Source organism: Vulpes vulpes, chromosome 4 (genome assembly GCF_048418805.1).
Source record: "Vulpes vulpes isolate BD-2025 chromosome 4, VulVul3, whole genome shotgun sequence".
Lineage (NCBI taxonomy): Eukaryota > Metazoa > Chordata > Mammalia > Carnivora > Canidae > Vulpes > Vulpes vulpes.
This window is the reverse complement of record NC_132783.1, coordinates 63,341,540-63,367,584: the sequence shown is the minus strand read 5'-3', so window position 1 is coordinate 63,367,584 and position 26,045 is coordinate 63,341,540. Positions and strand designations below refer to the sequence as shown.

Sequence of the window (26,045 nt, the reverse complement as noted above, 5' to 3'; positions counted from 1 at the left end):
TATGAAGTACATAGAGTAGTCAAATTAATACACAGAAAGTAAAATGGCAGTGGCCAGGGGCTGATGGGGGCCACACAAGAGATTAGGAAACTATTGTTTATTGGGGACAGAGTTTCAGTTTGGCAAGTTGAGAAGAACTCTGGAGATGGATGGTGGTAATGGCACCACTATGTGAATGTACTTAATACCATTGAACAATATGCTAAAAAATGGGGTAAAACCACAAATTTTACGTGTATTTTAGTACAATTAAACATAATTTTTATTTAAAAAAATTTTTTAAGATTTTATTTATTTATTTATGAGAGATACACAGAGAGGCAGAAACATAGGCAGAGGGAAAAGCAGGCTCCCTACAGAGAGCCCGATACAGTACTCAATCCCAGGACCTGAGCCAAAGGCAGATGCTCAACCACTGAGGCCATCCAAACATTCCTAAACATAATTTTTTAAAAGGCAAAAATGAAAGCATCAATCTCAACAGAGTTGCTGGAAGAAATGAGACTGTGTTTGTGGAGTATCTACACCAAGAAAACCTGGGCTCATTACAGTTAGTTCTTTATTATTAGTGTGATACACAGCACTGACTTTAGCTTCCCTTTAACGTTGTGTGTTTTTAGGGTGCCTGGGTGGTTCAGTCAGACACTGGTGAAGCGTCTGCCTTCGGCTCAGGTCATGATCCCCGAGTTCCGGGATCAAGCCCCACATGGGGCTTCCTGTTCAGGGGGGAGGCTGCTTCTCCCTTTCCCTCTGCCTCTCCCCCAGCTCATGCTCTCTCTTGCCCACTCTCTCTCTCAAATAAATAAAATCTTAAAAAAAAAAAATAGATCTGTGTGTTCTTAAGGTGAAGTAGAGCATGGCCTTGTGAATTCTCCTCTGCTGCTGGGAGTCTCTGCATTGGATCAGGTGGAAGAAAGGGACACTACCCCTGACATTACATGGGGACCCCAGGTGTGGGGCTGGGCACATCCACCCCTGCTCCCTCGCTTCACCTGGTCCTCTGGTTTGTGAACTCTGGATGCCTTCTCCTGGCCTATTTCCCAGCCCCCACAAGTCAGAATGGATGGCCATACCAGAGCAGGTCCTTCCGTCCCCTCGGAAGCCAATGGAACACTCGCAGGTGAACTGAACCCCGGGGCCAGGACGACAGGCCGCGTTGGTGTCACACCCATGAGTGCCGATGTAGCAAGGATTCTGAAGGGCATCAGGGGAGCCGTCTGCAAAGGAGAGATATTGAGGCAAGTGAGTAATTCAGAAATGCCGGCAGAGAAAGGAAGGCCCAGCTAATGACCCAGAGAATGGCCAAGGGTTCCTGGAACAAGAAACCAGCCTGCTCCCGCGTCACCATGGGGCAGGATAGGTGAACTATCCCTCTAGATCCATGCCTGTTTTTGTAAATAAAGTCTTACCTGAAACCAGCCACATCCATTCACCTGCATATAGTCTGTGGCTACTTTTGTGCTATGGTGGCAGAACTGAGATCTTGTGACAGACATCCTATAGCTGGCAAAGCCTAGAGTGTTTGCTGCCTGGCCTTTTAAGAAAGAACGTACCACCCCCAACGCCTAGAGCTCCAGTTGTCCAAGGAGGGAGAAAGACACCTGCCCTGCTCCTGCTTTATGGAGCTAGGCAAGGACAAACTTGGTCAGCTGGGGAAGTGCCCTGGGTATGAAGGGAACACCAAAACAACTAAGAAAGAGAAAGACCTTACTGCCAGACCCCAGATATACAGAGCCCCCAGGGCTCGAAGAGCTGCCATTCCTACCCCTCACGGGACCAATGGAGTTGCTTAGTGCATAGCGCAGGATCCTCTCCTCCTGGTTGTATAGCACAAACACGCTGTCCACAGAGAGCTGCTGGGTGCTGGGCAGGACCGGCCGGGAGGTGTCGTGGGCACACTCCTGGAAGGTGATGGTCTGGCGCCACTGGTAGGTGTAGATGTTGGAAGAGGCAGCACCACCTTGCTCAGGCTCTGTCACGGTGTACTCCCGGGTGGAGGAGGACATGATCACTGGGGTGCGGTGGCAGAGAGAAAGCAGACAAGGTAGGGAGACAAATGAGGCAAAAAAAAGTCTTAGTCGAGGGTTTTAAAACCATCGGCGGTATTCCCTGTCCAGATGAGAGACTGGATGGAATGGGTTACATAAGACCATTTATTTCAGCATTGGGGCTCACTGTGTTACCTAGATTTTCCATATTATTACGGTATTGTTCATATTAGTCATATTTACTGCTTCCTCTTATCAAGTGTTCTTTGTAAGTTGTAAAGCCACCCAGAAGCAACCCAGAGATAAGAGGTCTGCTGAAAGAGCACACACTTGAAAGCAGATACACCTGAACTTACACTTTGCACCACCACTCACAAGGTGGACAATCACAGGCCAGTTACAACTTCTTCAGCCTCCGTTTCTCTTACACTGTGGTTTGGGGTGAGGATGACATAATGTATGTAACATTTCCGGACCCATGCAGGCTAGTACTGTTAAGATAAACTACCACTTATGGAGCACTGACCACGTGACTAGCAGAGAGCTTTATATAGGTTATCTCACTTGGGATTCAATAAATAGTGGCTGCTATGCATAACCCTAGATGAAACAGTTCTCTAATACAAAGAGAGAGAGACACTAAATGGGTTTCAATATCAATTTCTGAAAAATTACTAAAATGCTGTGAGCAAACCTTCACAGAGAACAAGACAGCCTTCCCTGCTCCGGAGAGAGCCTGCTTTTGACCCATACTATGAAACTTTCAACTTCCGATTAAAAAAAGAAGAAGAAGAATAAAAGGTCCTTTATATTTGTGTGCTCTGCTGTAGTTCACAAGAAAAGCCAGAAGATAAATAAAATTAGTATAAGCTGCCTCCTGTCCAGCTCCCACATGCTACGCTGCCAGAAACACCATCTGGTCACAGGCTGACTGCAGACTGGGGTCCTGCTGCTCATTCCACCTCCTATTCACCAACCCTCAGCATCCCCAGGAGAGCTCAATCAAGCCACAAAACCTTGGTAATTAGTACAACCTTTCTGTATGGCAATTTAATAAGAGCCTTTAAAAAGTTCCTATTGTTTGGCTCAGCAATTCTATTTCTAGGAATTGAATCTTAGAAAAGAATCAGAAATTTAGTCCAGACTTTTGATGATGATGGCCTTTTGACTGATTATGAGATGGGAAAATTGGAAATAACTTAAGCTTTAGAAAACAGAATGGCTTAAATTAACAGCTGTATAATAGTGTGGTATAATTGCAATTTCATTTAAATAAAATTGCTCTACCCAACTGTAGAACACGTAATAATATGGCATCAGTGTGAAATTTCTTGACTGTGATCATTGCACTGTGGTCACATAAGAGAATACAAAATGGGTGACTTATTTAGGGAGAAAGTCAGAAGAATAATATTTCGGTGGAGGATTATAATGACTATAACTTACTCTCAAAAAAATGTATCATTTGATTGATATATATACATATATATACATATATATGTATATGAGTTATAGTCTCTATATATGTATATATATATATGTATATGAGTTATAGTCTCTATATATGTATATATATATGTATATGAGTTATAGTCTCTATATATGTATATATATATATATGTATATGAGTTATAGTCTCTATATATGTATAGAGAAAGTCAGAAGAATAATATTTCGGTGGAGGATTATAATGACTATAACTTACTCTCAAAAAATGTATCATTTGATTGATATATATACATATATATACATATATATATAATACACATAAGATATGTATATATCTTATATGTATAAGATATATATGTATATATATATACACATAAGAATGGCCAAGTAAATATGGCAAAATGTTAACAATTGGTGAAGCTGGGTAAATGGCCAATGGAACCTGTGCTACTTTCAACTTTTGTGTAAGTTTGAAATTTTATATATAAATGAGGGATAGGCTGAAAGGAAATAATTTAAATCTAATAATAACTTTGCCCCAGTTTTACCACTACGCTTCTTTTTTTTTTTTTTTTTTTTGCACTAATTTCCTACTAGTGTGTACTATGTCTGTAATTAGGGGAAAAGGTGACTTTAATAACCTAGCACCCAGATACTTCCCACTAAGGAAGCCCAGGGGATGGCCCAGCCCCAGGGCTCCTGCAGCAGTGGGTAGGTCTGGAGCCAGTGGGGAGCTGGAGCTGTGCCCGTACCCCTCCCACTCCCCCACTTCCACCCCTCTCATCTCACCCCCCCACCCCACATGGCACTGGTGGCTCACCCCCACGAGAGTAGTGGTAGAGCTCTGTGTAGGGCTCGATGTGCACAGAAGAGCCAAATGGGATGTGCGGCACGTGGCCCTCCAGCTCCGTGTTGATGGTCAGGTGTCCATGTTCGTCGATGCCACTGAACTGCTGCTTGATGACCAGCTTGCCCGGATACCCCACAAAGGTCACCTCGGCCTGGCGGGTGAACTCACCTCCTGGAAAGCAACGTGAGTCATTTTGCCACCTGGGAAGGAGTAAAAATGACTCCTAGGCTCAGGGGTTGCTCATGATGGAGGCTCACACCTCCTCTACAGTTCGGTTGGCAGAAATGGAGCCCGTGATGCTGGGGACAGGGCTGGAACATCCCTGTGGCCCAACTGAGTCATGCACAGAGGAGGGAAGCTGCTTCCCAGCCCCACACCTGCATTGGAGATGGGCTGGCTCAGGACTAGAGCTGGACAAAGCAAAGGACCAGAGTTGGTCTCCCAGCTGTGCTAGGTACTAATGGAGCAAATCTGAACAAGTTACCTAATGTCCCGAGCCTCCATTTCTTAAGGATAAAAGAGTGATACATGCTACCTGCTGGAAACTAGATGAGCTAAAGTATGTTTAGAAGTGCTCTGCCAAATGTCAAGCTTTCCAAGATGTTAATTATGGTGATAACTATTGTAACACTTCAGTGTGCCAGTCAGGATGGGTGAGTTGCTCAGGGCAAACCATTGCCAATACCAGAAACCACCTGGGGAGTACTTACTATGGGTGTTGGCTCAGGAACTCCCCTTGGTCTGTGCCAGGCTGCAGCCCCAAAGAGGCAGCAAAAATACTTCTCCTTCCAGCTTCTTTTCCTTTCCACATATGCATACTCCCATTACAGCTGGGGTGCTGGCACACTATGGATTCAGGGCTAACTCTGGCCACTCAGGCCCACAGCCCTTGAGCCAAGAATGCTCTTTACATTTTTAAATGGTTTATTAAAAAGTCAGAAGAATAATATTTCATATTACATGTTATCATATATATTTCACATATATACTATGTGAAAATTACATGAAATTTACATTTTAGTGTCCATTAATAAAGTTTCATTTAGGACACAGCTACACTCGTTCATATGACATATTATTTATGATTGCTTTTGCTCTGTGATCACTTAACAGAGTTGAGCAGTTACAACAGAGGTCATATCGCCTAGAATATTTAGGCAAAGCAAATGTTTACTATCTGCCCATTTGCAGAAAGTGTGACAACTCCTGCTTTATAGTACCCAAGTCCCAGGCGGATGTCCAAGTGCTAATCCACGTCCTGGGACATTTAAGGACCACGGTAGTAAAAGAGATTTACTGTGGTAGGAAATTTGTAAAGACTCCCTCAACCCTGCTGAAGTTGACGTTGTTACAAAATACCACCAGTTTAAATGAATCCACAGAAAGAGCAACACCAATTTGAAAACCTGTGCAGGGATGAAGTAGCGTCTGTGGGTCTGACTGCAAATCTCGGCTGTCAGGAAAGAGCATGTTTGCATGAGAACGTGAACCTGGTTATAATACTCAGGATATATATGCCTGAAGGATAGAGAAAAAATATTAGGCCATACAGTTGATATCTCATGGGTAGGTCCACCCTTTTTCAAATATGTATCCTCTCCTTTCTTAAATGGCCACATTGCAGGCAACTATGTATTTAATGTCCCATGGCTTTTGGAGGGTTACCATGGCAAAGCCTAGAGACCCTGCTGCACGGCCTTTTTACAATAAAGCCATGGTTGAGGCTCCAGCAAGGTGAAGAGGTGGGGGAGAAAACAGATCTAGGTAGTCAGAAGCAGCAGATGGGTACCAATGACCCAGAACAACAGGCTCCAAATCCTGGAAGTGGCTAGAGAGGAAGGACACAGTCTCTTAAACCCAAACTATTCCAGGAAAAGGCCTCCAGCATGCACAGGGGAGCTGCCCTCAGCAGAACATGGGAGAGGCCATGACCACACTACAGAAATGTCCCCCCAACCATCTGCCCCCGGGTCTGCTAAAGACTGCACTGTCCCTGATAGGGCACAGCCTCTGGGAAAATTAGGTTTTCTAAGACTCAGGAGGATTATGTTTATCAGGCTTAATTCACCAGCTAGAAACAGCAGATTCCTTTTCTCCAAGCAGATGCTAAAGAAATGTCAAATATCAGATCAGATTGGTTGGGAATTTGAGGCAGGCTTGATAACAAAAGGAGGGAGACTGTCACAGCCCCACACTTTGGGGTTTGAGGATGTATGAGATGACATCATTTGCTCTGCTGGAGACTTCTAACTCACCATGAAATCACTCCCTGATCAAAATCCATTCTAGATAGCCTTCGTGAGTACACGTTCATGAAAAAAAAGTATTGACTATTTTACCTCAACATCTTAGGTCTAGAGCCACAAAATGCTCATCAGTAAGTAACTGCAAACCTAGAGTTTCCTTACTATTAACCCCCAGGCCTCCCAGGCACACCTGTGGGGTCCACTGATTTTACTGTTGAAGATAAATTACCTGTTATGCTGAACCCATTCTTGAATGCATCCTGTTCCACTGCAAACATCCATCCAATGATGCCTCCGATGGGGGCCAGAGGAAGCAGAGAATAGCCCACAGTCTCGGGAATGGTGCTGATGGCTGTGTAGGAGCGCCCGTGGTTCATTACCACGTAAGAGTGGAGGTCGGTGTTCTCAAAGACGATGGGAACTGGGCTGTTCCCCACAAAGATCCTTCCTTTCACCTTGCCATTAACTCGCTGGGGGGAACCTGAGCAAGAAACGAAGAAGCCAGCTTTTTTTTTTTTTTTTAAAGATCTTATTTATTTATTTATTCATGAGAAACACAAAGAGAGAGAGGCAGAGACATAGGCAGAGGGAGAAGCAGGCTCCCTGCGGGGAGCCCAACGCGGGACTCGATCCTAGGACCCCGGGATCATGCCCTGAGCCAAAGGCAGACACTCAACCACTGAGCCATCCCGGTGCCCCAGAAGCCAGCCTTTTAAAAAAGAGTAACATGCCTGGTGGGACCTGTACTCTAAAGCAAAGAGATAGAAAGGCATTGGGGTAAAGGGCTTTGGGATCATTGAGAGCAGTTGCCAGGACAGTAGTCACAACTGTCTGTGAGCATTGGAAATTCCAACATCCTTCCTCTGTCCCATGCTGATCCATAACGGACAGCACGGAAGTAGCTCCAAGGGGAGTCACTGTGTGATGAAGGAGCTTCAGGGTCAAATTAAATCATCTTAGGAGAACGGTGTCAAGAGTGATCTTGATGACGCTTAGGTGTATAAGGGACAGAATTCGTAATTTCACTGGGTAGTCCTGGGAATCTGGGACATTTGGCAGCCTGATCTATCACACACCTTAATACACAGCTCTGGCTCTAATATGGTTCTATCACTGAGAGTGAGAACCGTCTGGGTCCCGGAGCTTCATTCAACCCAAACTCCAACAGATGTGGGCACTGCAGATGTCACGGGACACACAGACATGGCCTCTGGCCCAGGATTGGCTCATGGACTGGGGTGTGTTTGTGGTTGACTGTTGCATTCAGAAAACTGGGAAAGATGTGAAACCTACTGTGAAAATGTAAAAGCCTTCTTCACAAATTACCAAAGAGTATATATAGAATAGTTTTTGTTTTAAAAACACACTAATGGGATCCCTGGGTGGCGCAGCGGTTTGGCGCCTGCCTTTGGCCCAGGGCGCGATCCTGGAGACCTGGGATCGAATCCCATGTCGGGCTCCCGGTGCATGGAGCCTGCTTCTCCCTCTGCCTTTATCTCTGCCTTGTCTCTGCCTCTCTCTATATATATGACTATCATAAATAAATAATAAAAAAAAATTTTTTAAATAAAAAAATAAAAAAAATAAAAACACACTAATAATAAATGTTAGCATATACCTCGGGGAAAATACAAGAAGAGATATACACAAAACTGCTAACAGGGGTTAACTCAGGTCAATAGGGTAAACTTTCATTTTTCTGTAATACATGCCTCTATGCTTTGTGAGTATTTATAACTTGCATACATTACTGTTTAATCAGACAAATGTAAGATCTAAAGAAATTAAGTCGTTTTTGCATTCAAATAAGAAAACTGAAGGTTACCACATGACCCAGAAATTCCAACTCCTAGGTGTCTTCCCAAGAGAGCAGGAAACATATGTCCATACAAAAACTTGTACACAAATGCTCTTAGTAGCATTATTCATAACGGCCAGGATATCCGCTGCTTGGTATAACCACGCAACAGAATACATAGCTAGAAAAAAAAGGAATAAAGTCCTGGTATGTGCCAAAACAGGGATAAGCCTTGAAAACACCAAGTGAAGTGAAAGAAGTCAGACGCAGAAGGTCACATATCATATGATTCCGTGGAATGAAATGGAAATATTTTGGAAGAGGATAAGCCATAATGGCAGGAAGTAGATGAGCTGTGGAGAGGGGTTAGTGGATACAGTGTTTCTTTCTGGACTGATAAAAATGTTCTACAGCTAGACAGAGGTGATAGCTGCACAACTTAGTGAGACTAAAATCCAGCAAACCATGTACTCTATTTTTTAAAAATATTTTTTTATTTATTTGAGAGAGACAGAGATAGCAAGAGAGCAGGAGCGGGGAGAGGAGAGAGAAGCAGGCTCCCCAGTGAGCAGAGAGCCCAATGCAAGGCTCAATCCCAGGACCCTGGGATCATGACCTGAGCTGAAGGCAGACCCTTCACTGACCAAACCCCCCAGGTGCCCCAAACTGTGTCCTTTAACAAGGATGTTAACTATATCTTTAAGAAAACTGAAGGAAGAGGTAAATAAATCACTTTGGACTGTTCAGGTTTGATGCAGAATTAAATTCGATCAGTTATTGATTGCACATACTTTGTTTCTCTTCATAGATTACCAGGGACAGGACTTTCAGATCCACCCAGCTCCTTCACCTGGCCTCAGCAGTTTTCTGCACCCAGAAAGTTCTCAGTAAAGTCTGTTGAATAACACTGGACACAGGGGCTTGCACCTGAGCATCATTGCTCATGATCAGAAAACCCTCTGCTATGTTCACTATGCCCAAGCTGTTAAACAGGGTCACTGACAAGCCAAGACATACTTGACACACACAGTGTTTCAGCACACAAATTGTGTCATTACATTGGGGAATGCTATGAAGTTGGAAGACTAATATCGAAAAAATGCATCCCCCAAACAATTACAGAAACAAGCAAGAAAGCCAAGTGAAGGAAACTAAACAAATTTTTTCCACCAAACCTTGAGCCAGAAAAATGTTTCAAAAGTAGCAAGAATCCAACAAATATGTAAACCACAGAAGTATTATGGGGCGGGTATATAATGTCAAAATATGCAACTGAACAGTTTGTTACATCTGAGCTTGTCACCAAACACAAACTGCTCAGCATTTCCAGCTCTGATACTTGGCATGGAAAGAGGGAAGGAGAGGTTGCTCTTTAAGAATAAGCTTTCATTGTAAATTCTGGAAGTTTCTCTCTGGGTGAGAGATGTACAAAAGCCAAGCCAAAAACAAGAAACAGAGGCATACCATACTACCTGGGGTGGTGGGATTTAAAAGAAAACAGAAAACACACTTACAGAAGTTCAAAACATTTCCCCAAATTAACATGAAAGGTATACATAATTTTCTTTCATCAGATGGTATTTAACAGAACTCCCTTTATCTCATTGCAATCTAGAAGGAAACTTTTTTTTTTTAAGCAAATTAAAATAACTGATTTCACTACAGCTATGGCCAGGGATGTGAAAAACAGAAACTGTTCCTCCAACTGAGTTTCAATTAGTTAAATTTTGCAAAGCAGTTGAGATTCTTCAGCACGAAGAAAATGACCAATGAGTGACAAGTGAGGTGATGTAGCACCTAAAAGGACCAATGTTCAGTATGGTAGGGTTTTTGTGGCTTTTGTTTTAATTTTAGTCTATGCCCCCAGGCTCCCAGAGGTCTTACTCTCTGAGTAAACTATTCTCTTACCCCCCTAGACTTCCACCGAGAAGACTGTTCTGCTCACCTGAGAGCATCAAGACTGGTTGGTCCTCTTGGGGGTAGAGCTTAGAACTGATATTGACCCACAGCTGAATCCATTTTGGAGTCAGCCCCACAATGGGTTTGGTGCTCCAGAATTAACTGGTGTACCCCTTACACTCCGCCATCATCATGCAGTGATTTCAGAGGCATGAACAGAGGACAGTGGGAAGGGATGGGTGATTGGAATATACTTTTCCCTACTACAAATTTTGGTCCATGCCTGCCCACCATGGCCCTGCTAGAGTTCAACAACCGTTAGGACAGTCAGGCCTGTGATCAATGCCACATGGGAGGTTGGAAAGAAATGGAAGAAAATGAGAGGCATTAACAATGCCTGGCTGGTCCAGGCTACATTATTTAAACACTTCAGCCTTTGTCCCATGTTAGGGGCCGTTGTGAAGATGGGCTCCCAAGGCATCAAGATGGAGAAAAACATAGCACAGGAAAGAAAGAGGCCTCACTTTATTAGAAAAGTGGACATTCCCTGAGAAAAGCCCTTTAGAGAAGTATGAGAAAAAATGGGAATGAGATATTAAATATCATTTTAGATCTAGTATCTACTAAAAACACTACCCACCTTTAGAGATGTAGCCAACATTTCAAAACAAACATCATAACAAAAACTTCACTCCGTCCTTCTCCCCACACAAATGGGACACATCAAAGCCAAATACCTCATTCTTTTCTTTTTTGAGAGAGAACAAGAGCGAGCAAGAGAGAGCACAAGCAGAGGGAGAAGGAGACAGAGAATCTCAAGCAGGCTCCATGCCCAACATGGAGCCTGACACCAAGCTCGATCGCACAACCCTGAGATCATGACCTGAGCCAAAACCAAGAGCGGGACTCTTAACTGACTGAGCCACCCAGGCGATCCCAAAGCCAAATACCTTCTGCAACACATTGCCGGCCATTCCCAGTATAGCCCGCGACACAGCTGCAGCAGAACCCCGTGGCAAAGTCCCTGCATTCGGCATGCACAGAGCACTGGTGTCTGTTGTTGGCACACGTCTGGCGGGAGTCCGTGTTGTAGCTGAACACTGTTCAGAGAAAACACAGCACACCTGTAAGCACCCTGCATGGCGGTGGACCAGGCTTTATTATACTGTGTGCACTTGAGCCTCGCAGGAATTCCCACCTGCTCTAGTAGTGCTGACTACTTGTAGCTACTTAAGTCATATAGTGGCTCCTGTACTCAAACCACCAAGGCAAATGGATCTAAAAGGAGTTTGAGAAATCACAGGAGTGAGTTATTTAAAAATGCTATAATCCAATGTACTGGATCACTGAATCAATATTATCACTGTATCCCTACTAGGTTACTGCCACCCAACATCAATCTTAACATGGTGTCCATGTAATATAGTCAGATCAGCTTCACATTTTGGGACATATCTTTGATTTTTTTTTTACTATCTTATTGTGGTAAAAAAAAAAAATATATATATATATATTATAAAATTTGTCATTTTAATGACCTGAAAGTATTTTTAAAACTTCCCCATTCTTCTCCCAGGGGAAAACTCTGAAGCTCTTATACTGAAAAGATGACTAGAAATAATTCCTTAGTCATACTTGGTCTAAAGGTCTTTGACTCAAACAAAAAGAATTTCTATTTCAAATTCCTACTTCCCAGCTTCATTTTGTTAGAATTATGAACTGGCTCATTAAAGTTAATAATCCACAGCAAATTAATTTGGAATCAGGTTCAAAAGCACATGCGGAGACATTTTTGAGGGGATAATGATCCAATTTGTGATTGACTGTGACAAGGGCAGATAAAAGTAAAGTTTAACGTCAGGTCAATTTGATTAGTCTACAAGCTCAGAAGGGAATTTCCGGTGTGTAAAGGTGGCGTTTGGAGCTCGGAACACTAGGACCTTGAGCTGAACACACAAAACGTGACTGGTTGCTTCAGCTCCAGCTGCGGGCCTGGCTCCCAGTGGGTCCCTTACTGCCTGCGTATCTGTGAGTGACTTTTCAAATAACACCAGGAATATACTGCTGACTATAGAAAACTGACCTTTCTACTAAAAACAGGGAAATAAAACCATGGGATGGAGGGACAGAAAAAATATGTTTTAGGCACATTTGGAGTTCAAATTGAGGCTTTTTACCAGTACCAGGTAATATACCAGCCCGAGTTGCTGGTGCTAGCTGTGATCTCATTTCAAAGTGATGGCTTCACAGATGAGAAATTCACAGACACCTAGACAGGGGAAGAGCAGGATAAGACTCCAGACTCAACATCTGTGAGTAAACATAACCCCACATGTCTGGGGGACACCAGTCTGGAAGCAGCTGTAAGAGCAGAGTGCCATGTGCTAAGAGATGTTAGCATTGCCCCAGGAAATCCAGGGTGTATGGAGCCTAACACTGGGCTCAATCTCACAACCCTGAAATGAGAGATGAACCCATGTTCTCATCATGCCATAAAGGGTAACTTCTCTATTTCTGTGCCTTAGAAGTAAGTAAGCACATTCCCCCTGGGCCACCAGATCTTGTCCAGGTTTGGGGATACTCCAAAAAGAACAAACATTTATAACGACTGCTATGAAACAAATCAGAAAATGTAAGGAGAAATTGAGTGAATAATGTGCAATGGAGTCGATTTTTCTGGGGGCCTTATAAATTCATAGAAGCAGGAAAGAGTCACAGTAAATATCATTTAAAGGCTTAGACTATCTCATGTAAATGAATGTTAACAGTTTATATGTCAACCTGCTGAGCAAAACATAATTAACACAGTTTAATTTGAATATCTTTTATAAGACAAATCAAAGCATGCAAGAGCTCAAGGTTTTCCTTCAAAATAGAGCAAAAACCCGACAGAATATGGTTGGCTAGAAAAGATTGTATTTTAAAATTATCTTTAAAAGGGGGATCTATTTGTTTTGTATTTTGAAATCTTTAAACCCAGATTGTTTTGTATTTTGAAACCAACCCTGAAGCTGACAGGACTGGGGAGGAAAAATAATCAACCATCTTCACGCCAAAACCAAGAGGAAATAGACGTCAAAGATAAACTGCGTAAATAGCCCAAGAACCTTCCAAAATGTTTTTTCAGGTGTGTGAATATATTTCTGATCCCAGAAGTCACAAGAAAATCTGACTTTCAAAATACTTCCAAATCCCTCTTCTCTTTCAAACAGACAAAAGGAGTCAGAGGAAACTTGAAAGAGCACCCGCTCGGCTGTTCCTGTGACCACAACCCTAATCCCCAAAGATCCCTTGGAGTCTCTGAAGCCACCAGGCCCATCCAGCAAAGTTCTACAGCTGCGATGGCCACCCCTACTTCCCCAGGTCTCAACCTTCCAAACTGCCATATAAGGCACACAACTGACCCCCTCCTGTCCTGGGACATGCCAGCTATAATGTAAATGGCCGTACCGACTCCTGTCTCCTCAACCTCGTCCACATCTATGACCTGTGCATGCTGCTGGGGAAATGTCTCTGCTGGTGGCTGGAAAGACCTGGTCCTCTCCGTGGGAGGTCCGGGGTGTCTCTCAGTGGGCAAGCGGCGGGGGGAGAGGACACGGGGTGCGCTGTAGGTGCCAGGGTCTCCCCTCCTCGGATCCTCATAGGGGAAGGGTGTCGTGCTCACGTCCCCCAGGCCCAGATGGGTCACCAATTCATAGTCTTCATCATCATACTCTGCTCCGTCATCCAGTCCAAGGCTCACGTCAGAGGGCACCACGCCGCTGGCTGTGGCTGGACTCCCGATCTCGAACACCCAGACACCCTGCTGCCCAGAGTTGCTGCTCCTAGAGGAAGGACAGGCTTCTTAGAAACAGGCCAGCAACCCACAAACTTCCCCCACTAACAAAGCAGGAGGAGCCCTTAGAATCTGCATGTCAGCCTGGAACACACTGCCTACTTTGTCTGAGTCTTTGGTTCTGGCATAAAGCTCCTAAAATCCTACTAATCTCTGCAGTGTCTCTTGTATGCTGATGAGATGAGCGGTGGCTGGGACCCCAGAGATCTTCAGGATGAGGGCGGGACAGCAAAAAGACCCAGGCATGATTAGAGGGTTGGAGCTTTCAGCTCCACACCCTGACTTCGAGAGAGGGGAGAGGAGTTGGAGACTGAGTGAATCACCAATGGCCAAGGAGTTCATCAATCATGCTCATGTAATAAAAACCCCTAAACAATGAAGGTGGGAAAGCTTTGAGGTTGGTGAGTATAGGACATGCAGAGCTGGCATGGAAGCCTCAAGTCCCCTCTGCCTCTGATACCTTGCTATATGCATTTCTTCTACTTGGCTGCTCCTGACTTGTATCCTTTAAAATAAACTGGTGATAGTAAGAAAAGTGCTTTCCTGAGTTTTGTGAGCCATTTCTAGCAAAATTATAGAACTTGGCAAGGAGTCACAGAAACCCCTAATTTATAGCCGGCTGATCAGAAGTAGAGGTGGCAATGTGGAGCTTCCCCATAGCTTACATCTGAGGTGGGTACAGTCTTGTGGGATCAAACTCTTAACCTGTGGGGCCTCTGTTCACCCTGGGCTGTCCGTGTCAGAACCGAGCTGAACTGTAGAATGCCAAATGGATGTTCAGAAAGTTAGGGAATTGGTTGGTGTAGGAAAAAAAAAATGCCACCTATTTGGTGTCAGAAGTGTTGTGAGTGAACACAGTACAGACTTGGATTATCGGAAATGTCAACTCTAGCAGCTGTGGGATCTTGGACGAGTCTCAGTTTACCTTTTTCCATCCCAAGGGTATGGTGAAATGTAAATGAGATTCAGGATGTAAAAGACTTGTATAATTTTTTAAAAAGTACAATACAATGACCCTAATCTCTTCTTCCTTCTCCACCATGTTTACTGCTCTTATGCATCTGTGATTGGAAGTGCTCCTATCAGAAACTATGTAAAATGACCAGCTTATACAATGGAAAGAAGGAACAGACATTACTCAGTGGAGGATACTGAGCAAAACATTGGGGTGGGACAGGGGAGAAGGAATCAAGAAAGGGGGATAAGGGGGATAAGGAGGATAAGGAATCAAGAAAGCCCTGTAGAAACAGGGTATGTATTCCATCTGTTGGTCCCAGGACTCCAAGAGAGGCAGTGGTGTGCAGGAGCTTGCTAGCACCAGCTCATGAGAGCCAGCTGCTAAATTTTAATAATTTTGCAAGCCAGTTCTTAAACAGACCCATTGTAAAAAAATTAAATCCTATAAACTTACAATTAAACAAATTATATTAAAAACAAAGGCGTTAAGTACTTGAAACTCATCATGTTGAATTATTTAACTATTATCGATGTTCTGGAAGTTATTTAAGTCTACTGCATCCGTAGGGTAAGAAGAATGGTTTTCTTCTCAACTCCATATTGAGCAACATGACAAGGGTAGCTGGAAACTGGCCATGAGTTTCACACCACAGAAACAGGCGAACACAATAAATGAGGGCTTTTGCCACCCACACAATGCCAGTTGCTACTCACACCGTTAAGTCAAGGGCAAGGGATTTTTAGATTCAATTGGGTAATATGAAATTGGGAGGGTGGTGTTCTTTCTTCACTTTTCAAGGCACAATGAGAGAGAAAAGGTTTTAGTTTTAGAAAAAAAGCAGTCTGAGTTTCCCCTGCTTTTGCCAAATTCTACAAAATAGCCCAAAAGAGCATTAATTCTGTTGTGAGAGTTTCTATTCTCATCCACGTGGCGGGGCAGGAGGTGTGAAGGGGGAGACGTTCTTTTCACAGCTGTGGGTTTATAGCAGGAGATAGGGTTTGAAGAGCGTTTATTTGTAACTTTATGCTTGTAGAGGAGATGGTAGCAACCATTTCAAATGCGCATGCTATCAAAAAAAAATGGGATACCTGTTCATTGAAAGAGTGTATTACTTTGAATTCATCAAGGAAAAGGCACTACATGATATAAAAAACTGTATAAAAAATTTAAATCTGTGGGAACGTTTTCAGGACATGTTCTCTAGTGCCCATTACTGATATATAATAATATATACAATCCTTAATAAAATAATAAAAACCAACATCTTAATAATACAATGATCATCAAGGAAGAATCTACTGAAGAACAAGGAAAGCATACTTGGCCAAATTTCCAATTGATTCTCTGTCGTTGGCAAATATATTGTATGCTCCTTCGCTCTTCCAGAATAATCCCTGGATGCCTTGACTGAATGCGACCACAGCAGGAACTTGATTCTCGTCCTTCTTGGAGAATGTCGTATAGAACTGCAGGCCATCTTCAGGATAGAGAAAAATGGCATAGGAGCTGTAATCGGAGGAGGCCAGAACAGCCTGGAATGTGTTTCTCTGCGAAGATGAGTTGAGACTCAGTTACTCAGGAATGTATCACTAGACCTTAAATCGTCCTATTCACCAGACTATCTAGACAAAGTCCTGAGATAGCAGTACTCTCACCTTATTCTAGAAGTATTTTTGTAGCAAGAGTTAGGCATTCCAGGATGGCTCCACTTAAATCTCTAAGGCTGGATCAACATGACATTTTCCAATTAATTAATGAATACCTTCTCCATGAAGCTTAGCTGAAAATTATAGAGATGGTAGCTCTACACTGGGGCCTAAATCTCATGCCACTGAGCAAATTCTTATCCTTAGAATTTGTTTCCATGGCCATTAAACATATTAACCACACTTATCATTTGTCATACATTTATCAAACCCAAGCAATGTACAATCAGAAAAAAAAAAAAAAAGAACATGAGCATTGGGAGAAAACAGATTTGAATCTAAATCTTCGCTCTCCTCATTATGGGTTATGGGACCTCGGGCATGTTACTTAAATTCTCTAAGCCTGGATTTCTGAACCTGCTAGATGGAAAGAAAACCACATACTTCACAGATATGTTAGGAGACCTGTGTATGATATGAAGAGCCAGGCACAGAGAAAGTATTCCCTAAATGTTGTTGGTGACTTTCCTATAAATACATGGTCTCCACACTTGAGAATTTCCAGTTTGATGGGAAATTGACATGTGAAGAAAACATTGCAAAATGGGGGGACAGATTCTATAATGGAGTTGTGTGCAAGTGCTATAGAAGCCACAGAAAGAAGTGCCCAAAGCTTAGGGGGCAGGAGCAGAGGAGGCTGTGCGAGTTTAGAGGATCAAGTACGAGTTTTACACCAGTAGTGGGGGCAGGCAGAGAGGGCAGCAAATGCAAGATCCCAGGGCCGGGCGAGATTCATGATCAGAGAATTATGAACAATTTTGATTCAGCTGTGGCAAAGGAGTGTGGAAAAGTAAGGAGAAGGGGAGATTAGTCCCAAGAGGTGGGCAAGGACTCTGTACAAGGGGTTGGGTGTTCATCACTCAAGGGGAAGGGACACACAGTTGAGAAATTTAAGGATTTTTTTGGTTGCTGTTTTTTGTTAAAGATTTTATTTATTTATTCATGAGAGACACAGTGAGAGAGAGGCAAAGGGGGAAGCAGGCTCCCTGTGGGGAGCCTCATGTGGGACTTGATTCCAGGACCCTGGGATCATGACCCGAGCCAAGGGCAGATGCTCAACCACTGAGCCACCCAGGCGTCCTGAGACATTTAAGGTTTTAAGCAGTTTTCAAGTAGAGCACTCAATTACGAAAAGCAAAATGTGTCCTACAGGCCTATAACAGGCTTTCCCAAAGTGTGTTCTGTGGGACAAAATGTATCTTACTAGGGAGGGAAAAAAGGAGTATGGCCAAAAGATTTGGGGACTGCTAAATTTTTTTTAAAAATTAGGCAAGTTTCTTTATTGCAGGACTTTTTGGAGCGAATCACCAAGGGGGAGATAACGTTTTGCACTTCTCAAACTTATTTGGCCAGGGGAGGTCTTTTGTTCAAGGACTATCTTATAGGACTGGTGTTCTGTGGAACACACTTTAGGAACTACCAACCTAGAACATCCTCTGTTTAAATGGAGTGCTTTTGGATCTTTCAAGTTTCTCTCTACTCTGTAATACTATAAAAATCAAATAATGGTGGAGCGAAATTATTGTTTCTAAGGAGAAACAGAGGCATGTCCCAAAAAGTGACTTTAGATGTAGAGATGGCTTCCTTGACCTACTCAAGAATCTCTCTTCCTTCAAGGAAGACCAAAGTATATAAAACCAACCTATTGACAACCTTGTACTTGGAAGAGTGCTTACCTTGCCTTCCTGGTCAGGGTCCTTGCTGGGCCCCTGGTAGGGGGCCACAGATTCCCAAGTGACAACCACCACACTACTGGGCTGGAAAGAGACTTCTGGGAATCCTCTCTGGACACACTCTGCAGCCAGCTGAGTGACAGAGGGTAATAAGTCTTCCCGATAATAAACCTTCCCAAGGCCATCTGTCGTGTCCAAGTCCGCCAGAAAAGGTGCGATTACTCCAAAGGTTGGTGGGAAAACCCCAGGATAGGATTCTTTGGCTGGGGGTTCACTCATGGCAATAATGCCATTTGTGGTGACCTGTACAAGAGAAAGCATCGTTAAGAGGAGAGTGGGGAAAGAATTCTTCCTCAGGAACTCTGAGCTTCCACTCACAGAACACTGTTCAGGTACTCCCAGTCTGTCAAATACAACAGAATTGGAGAAGGACATGTTCCTGAATTATAAAATTCAGCACTCCTCTCCTAGGCAAGATGGCCTGGTGGAAGGAGCATGGTGCAAGAATCACAGGACCGGACTCTGACATATACCCATCAATGGGCCTTGGACATGTGTCTTGAGCTTTGAGTCCTGGGCTTCCCACATGTGCGTGCTTTGCAGCATGCAAACCTAAGCCATTATTAAAGCCTTCACTAATTTACCCAACAAATTGACTGACCATTACATACCAGGGCTGTACTAACTGCTGTGGGTCCCAAAATGAGTAGTACACAGTCTCTGCCTTCAAGGAACCCACAGTCCAGAGGGACTGACATACATGGAAGATGATACAATGAGTAATGGGTCAAGAAGTAACTTTGGCAGCACATGGCTGGCTCAGTCCATAGAGCATGGGACTCTTGACCTCAGGGTCATGAGTTCAAGCCCCACTTTGGGCCCAGAACCTACTTTAAAAAAATAATAAATAAACAAATTAAAAAATTGAAAGTGCATCTCTTGAGAAAAAAAGTAAATTGGAATGGGGCATTATGATATCATTAATTATTACGAATAGTTTAATGTGTCAGAATAATAGCTACCACTGAATATTTACCATGCTCCAGGCATTTTATTAACATTTAATCCTCTATAAGACTCTATAAGACTAGATACTACTATTATTCACATTTTTCTGATGGGGCAAGTGAGGTATGTTAGATTTATCCAAAGTTACCAATGAGTGACAGCACTGGGATTCAAACCCAGGGGGCTGGACTCCAAAGTTGGCCTTCTTCATCCCTACATACAGCCTTCTTGAAATCAGTTATGCTTCCTATAAAAAGAGATCGGTGTTCTTATCCAGCTAACCACCTCACTCCTTGGGAAAAAGGGAAAGGACAAAGAGCCCCTTGATTGTTTGAGGGTACTCAGTGGTGGGGGTATTTGGGTCTCCCTCAAAGCCATGCCAAGGATGAGGCTTTGACTCCCTCTCTCTTTCTTGTTAGCGCACAATCCACCGATGACATAGAACACCACTTCAGTGCCCTTTTTACTTCGAGAATCTGTGATTTGAAAAAAAAAAAAAATCCCCATCAAATGGGAGCAACTTTGCAAATGGCACCTTGGTCTGTACTTTTAAGAGGCTGTGGATCACAAGAACACGAATGCAAAGAAAGGGACTCTTTCTTGTTCAGGAGTTGATGGGAAGGCCTATGGGTTTTCCAAGTCACTTATTTCCCTCCCTCCTCCTCCCACTGCCTTCTCCTCCACCCCCTTCAGGCCTCATTACAAAGGGGAAGGGCTAGGGAGGCTCTGGGCCTGGGAAGGGACAGGAAGGAGAGTTCTGGGAGATTACATGTAGACTTAGCAAACCCCTCCCTTTTTACCAGGCTTCATGGGCTGTTAACTGTCGAGGGGCACACTTTCCAGCACCACCTGGCACCAGCGATGCCTTTCTGGAGCGTGCTGGCAGGCTGTGGAGGAGGGAGTCAGGGAAGGAGCTCGGCCAGCTCATTTCTCACCCTCTCCTCTGGCCAGAACCATCTACACATCCCCTCGGACTGGACATCCCAGCGGGGCTTACCGTGTGGGGGCGTGGGAAACAGCTCACTTTCCCAAGCCACCAGATGCTGGCAGTTATCAGCCTCTAGTGGGAAGCGATCACACGGAGGCCACATACAAACAACTTAGTTTTTAAAAAGCTGTTTTCCAGTGAAATTCAAGTCAGTCCAACAATTCTTTTTTTTTTTTTAGTCCAACAATTCTGAAAACACTCCCAGTGTCTTTTATTCTTTAGAATCTGGGCACAGGACTGTTTCTATTATCACAAGGAATGCTTGGGGAATCAAATTTTTAGACAACAATAAAGAAGCACTGCAACTGCTTTGGACACAGACCACATAACCCCCATTAGTATTAGTACTGGAAAATTATTTTTCAGCCCTTTCTTCATGGCACAGTCAACTCAATTGTTAGTGATAATGAAAGATGACATCTCAGATCAATTTCATTTACAGAACACCCAGACATTTTCTTTGATTCTTAGCTTTAAACTTCTCCTCCATGAGTGTTTCTGTCTTTTTTTTGTTTGTTTGTTTGTTTGAGATATACCAACTGATGGCTGACTTGAACAATACTTTCTTACGTTTGGGTGCCCATCTCACCATACAGATCTGTGGAGCATGTGATGTTCCCATTGTTTTGTTCCTTTTTCTCCATCTTCTTAAAGTTGAGCAAGTCCATAGAAGAACTGGGAGCAAAAAGGGAAAGGCCCCTAAAGTATTTAGGAAGGCAGGAGGATGGATTCGGGTACCACAACTGCTAAGGGGACTGGAGTGTCCATTGAGAGATTCATGCCAGGCACCTAGTTGCTTAGAACAGGAAACTAGGGAGTTGGTCTTGATTCCTTCCCCTTTCTCACCCATGCCCCATGTATTCCACCTCTGAGGTCCCTGGCACTTTCTCCATCTCTACCACCAGCAGCACCCTCTCCCCTGCCCCATGCATTCATGTGACTGGCTCACTCCCACCCTCCAGGGCACAGTGAAGTATGGCCTCTAGGAGAGCCTCCTCCATCTGTCCAGTGTCAACTCCTCCTGCTGACCCCTCTTTTTCCCTCCCCTCACTCCCTGACCCCCATTTCTGTCCATGTTTCCTGTTTGTTTCCTTCCAAGTGCAGACCATAATGTGTAATGACCTTATTTGTCTGCTGGCTCTTGCTACTTTCCCCACGAGGAGGTATGTCCCTTCAAAAGCTGTGACCATGTCCACCTTGGTCACTGCCATAGCCGCAAAGCTTATATACCACCTGACGTGTTATTCCCTTCCCTCCTGGACTTCCTCCAGAAATCAGGGTAGGGAGGTTCAGACAGAATAAGGTCCAGAAACCAAAGTTGTTTTCGAAATAGAGCCCGACTGTGTGTGAGTTCTGTTTGTATGAAGAATTGCAGCATTGTGTGTTGCCCTGGTCCTTCCCTCTAGAATGCCACACTGGTTACTAAAACAAAGTAAATACAAACTGATAACTTGAATCAAGCAAGTCTCCAGATCTAACCAATGGTTAACAGGAAATACAGGGGACAGAAGAACATGTTCCATGATACTATAGGGACATGATCAGCAATATCCAAACATGGGACACTGTGAAGGACAAATAGCCAGTTTCTTCAACAAATACACTTCAAGAGAAAAGGTGGTGGGGGGGATCTGTAGATTTGAGAAGTCCTAAGAAACATATCTGCCAGATCTGGATCCAGGATCAGACTGGATCCAACTTAAGCTGAACTCAGTCCAGCATGAGGCCTTGGGTGAATAAAATTTTGTTTTAAGGCTGAACAAACACATTAACGTTAACAAGATAATCTTGAAATACAGTGGCCACAACGGAGAACTTTTAACCTAGATAAGCTTATACGCTTATGAGGTATCCTAGAAAAAAGAGTCTCAGCCAAGCACTCACCATAAAAAGTAGAGTGAAAATTATTTTTCCTGCTCTACAGCTTCTGGTGACCAGGATATGACCTGCCAGGACACCCTACTTGCTCCAGAGCATGCAGATGGGCTCCTGGGAAAACTGGCAAAAGCCAGCAAAGGGTGAGAATTCGCGCCAAAGTCAGCTCTCTCCTAGATCTCTATCTGCAGAGCCTGGTTAAGAGAGGAAGGTCAAATTTCATGTTGTCCCTTCCTTTCCAAATTCAGATTGGCAGGCAAAAACATTTGTAACAATTAGGTCTTTGAATTGTGACCTGTGAATTTTACTTTTGGGTACCCATTGGTTGTTGATTCTTTCTCTCCAGGGGACAGCTACTGCTCTCTTATTTATCTGGTTTAGTGTCAGAATGGGGGGGGGGGGGGTGGGCAAAATTTGGCCAGGCAGAGATGTGTGCTGCCTTCCATTTGCGGCTAGGGTCCTATCAACTATTGCCAACTCGCGGGAGAATTGTCTAAGTCTTTCTTTCTTTTGGTTATCTTTGGGAGTGGCTAGGGGATTATCTTGGGCAGGTGGTATCCTTTGCACCCTCTTTGGGGATGCCTCTTGCATCCAAGGGGTTGGATGCAATACTGCCAGGAATATTAATATTCTGCCAGCTGAAACCTGATGAGATATCTGAAAGGATTTTTTTAAGTAGCTCTATGGTCAGAAGTTGACCAAATCAGAAGTTGATATTCAGAGATGATAGGAATATGTTTTTAGGCTTTCTCACCTAAGATAAAATGAAACTATTCACCCAGAGGAAAAGAAAAACATTCTAAAGTCTTTTGTGTAAGGATTTACTAAAATATTCTGAAGACATCTAGCACTAAATCTAGAACATAAGTATCTTTTGATTTCCATCTTGGTGGAAGATCTGCTCCCTGATATAAAGAAGCAAATTGAAGATAATGCATTTAGATGGGCAGTTCAGCCCCTCAGTATCTTTAAGGCTACATCTCAATTGTTTGCAGAATTAAGAGCAACTGTCCTTATCTTACAAATCTTTGCAAAACCAGAAATACAGCTCTAGAAACAATTGAAAGTCTACCTATTTTTACCAACCCCCAAAACTCCCTTATCCATCTCAGAACGCTTGCAGATATTGTGAAAGATCAGGACTTTTGAAACAGAACTGCTTTGAAGAAAATGAAGGAAACATTTAAATAGTAACTCCCCGAGACTTCTGATAACAGACAAATACACTCTAAAACTCCTAGAAAAAAAACCTGCCTTCTTTCTCCGTCCCTAGAAGATGTCAATTTTACCCTGCCTTTGAAATGTAAACATCCCAGGGGGTAAATAAAACACAGCCCACAGTCACCTGAAACTGAAAGAAAAAAGATGAGGGAGGTGGAGAATTTTCAAAATATTAACAGTTTAAAAAGCTCCCTCCCCACACATCTAGTCCACAACCTCCATAAAATCACTGTTAAGAACAAATACAAATTTTAAGTCTCTTCCACAAATATTCAAAAAAGCTTTAGCCACCTGCCATCTGAGCAGGTAAACTTTCCATCCGCCAGAAACAAACTTTAGACCCAACTGGTCTTCCATAAACTAGTGAGTTTTGCATTATCATACCTGCCTCATGGCTAAAAATTTTTTTTTAAGATTTTATTTATTTATGCATTAGAGACACACACACAGAGAGGCAGAGACATAGGCAGAGGGAGAAGCAGGCTCCATGCAGGGAGCCCGACCTGGGACTCGATCCCGGGACTACAGGATCATGCCCTGGGCCGAAGGCAGGCGCCAAACCACTGAACCACCCAGGGATCCCCATTGCTAAAATTTTAAAATAAAAGCAAGGCGATCTCCGTTTGCATCTGTCTACATATTTACTGTATATATATTACAAACGTATGATTTTTCTTCTACTCCAGATAGTAATGCCAAAGTTAATTTGTAAAGAGCTCTATTTAATTGGCTTAAAGACAAACACGCATTCTGTCGGTCTAGTGTACACTCACAAATATAAAAATTAATCCAAATTTTTTCAAGTTCATGTGATCTCGGATAATCTTTGATAAATAAAAGCTAGTATAAGTTTGTTGGTTTAATTAAAACAGGCTCGTCTTTAGAGTTATCAGCATTAAATAGAATACTTTTATTCCATGTAGGTTTACTAAAAGTCAAATAAGTTCCTGATATCTGTTACAGAATTTGTCAGTAAAAATGATAAGGTAGGGCAGCCCCGGTGGCGCAGCGGTTTAGCGGGTTTAGCGCCACCTGCAGCCTGGGGTGTGATCCTGGAGACCCCAGGATGGAGTCCCAGGTCGGGCTCCCTGCATGGAGCCTGCTTCTCCCTCTGCCTGTGTCTCTGCCTCTCTCTCTCTCTCTCTCTCTCTCTGAATTAAAAAAAAAAAAAATCTTTAAAAAAAATGATAAGATAACCCTTAAGCGTTTAAGATCTTGAGAAGTTTTTATGACTAATCTAAATGTAATTATCAGAACAAGTGAGTTAAACAGATACAAGTAAGGTGAGTTTATAAATGAATTTTTCAACAATGATGATGCTTGATGGTATGTGTACTTAGTTTCCAGGGACATCTTGGTGGCTCAATAGGTTAAGTATATGACTCTTGATTTTTTGCTCAGATCGTGATCTCAGGTGGTGAAACTGAGCCCTGCATCAAGCTCTGCGCGGAACATGGAGCCTGCTTGGGATCCCCTCTGTCCCTCTGCCCGGCCCATCGCCTTCTTCCCACTGGTACCTAGCACACAACCACACACCCTCTCTAATTAAAAAAAAAAAAGTTTCCAGAATCTTTCTGATATCTGGAAACCTAAGTTATACTGAGAAAAGTTAAATGATGGATATTCATTGACTATCTAGATCATTTCCAAATAAGAGAAAATACTGAAACATTAATTACAATAATTAATTAATTATCTATCTTTGGCTTTCTTTTACAGAGGAATGCAAGATTTTGGGTCTATTAGTGAACATATTCTGTGCCACACTGGAAAACTTACTATTAGGAAGTATACACTTCCAGAAATTATAAAATGTATTTGTCTGTCATTCCACAATTGCTTCTTAATCTTCAATAGGAATTAAGGATTCTAATAATTAAGAATTCTAATTAATATATGTAATTAAGACTACTAGAAATAATAAGAATTTTTAAAACATGTAACAATATCAATAGTGTACTTACGTAAAACAAAAACTGAAACTTAATTTTCTTTTATCTGCTAGAAGGACAGTTTTCTTGGACTATTGTGCTGCTCTTGCACACAATAAAAATTGTGGATATTTTTTTCTTTACCTCTTAAGAAATCTACCTGGAAAGAAAAGATTTTTGTCTTGCCAAAATAACTCACTGTGCTTTCATGTTGTCTTTCTCAGGTCTTTGATTACTTTAGAAAACCCAGTCTTTTCAATAGCAAGAGAGTGAAGTTTCGTTCACAACTTCATAACCTTCAGTATCTACCCTTAACATTGTCTATTGTCACCTTGATTAAATAGATAATTAAATATTAAATCATAATGATCTGAGATTCTATTTAATCAAATGTTCAAGCCTGTTGACATTTTCCAAAAATCAAATTCTAAACAGTTTTTTTGACCCCAAAGTAAGTTTAAGATTTCCCGGAGGGTCCTGGTATTAAATCTCAAAGGATTTGTCTCTCACCTCATAAAAGAGATGTTACGTTACTTGGGTTTATTTGGTATTTTAAATTACATAGAGTTCATCATCAAATAAGTGATGTTAAAACTTAGGTTATATTGTATGGATGCATG

The 26,045-nt window shown here is 42.8% G+C and overlaps 1 protein-coding gene across 1 annotated transcript in view; it reads right to left on the bottom strand.

Moving 5' to 3' along the window:
* Positions 1 to 26,045, bottom strand: part of NID1 (nidogen 1) — an 83,346-nt gene that overhangs the window by 37,895 nt on the left and 19,406 nt on the right. Inside the window, exons 2-9 of the mRNA XM_026008726.2 lie at positions 18,406 to 18,705; positions 16,344 to 16,570; positions 13,681 to 14,054; positions 11,181 to 11,330; positions 6,763 to 7,014; positions 4,258 to 4,458; positions 1,766 to 2,011; positions 1,074 to 1,217 (exon numbers count right to left, since the gene is read on the bottom strand). Coding sequence (XP_025864511.2) covers positions 1,074 to 1,217; positions 1,766 to 2,011; positions 4,258 to 4,458; positions 6,763 to 7,014; positions 11,181 to 11,330; positions 13,681 to 14,054; positions 16,344 to 16,570; positions 18,406 to 18,705 — 1,894 coding nt within the window. The remainder of the gene's footprint in view (positions 1 to 1,073; positions 1,218 to 1,765; positions 2,012 to 4,257; positions 4,459 to 6,762; positions 7,015 to 11,180; positions 11,331 to 13,680; positions 14,055 to 16,343; positions 16,571 to 18,405; positions 18,706 to 26,045) is intronic.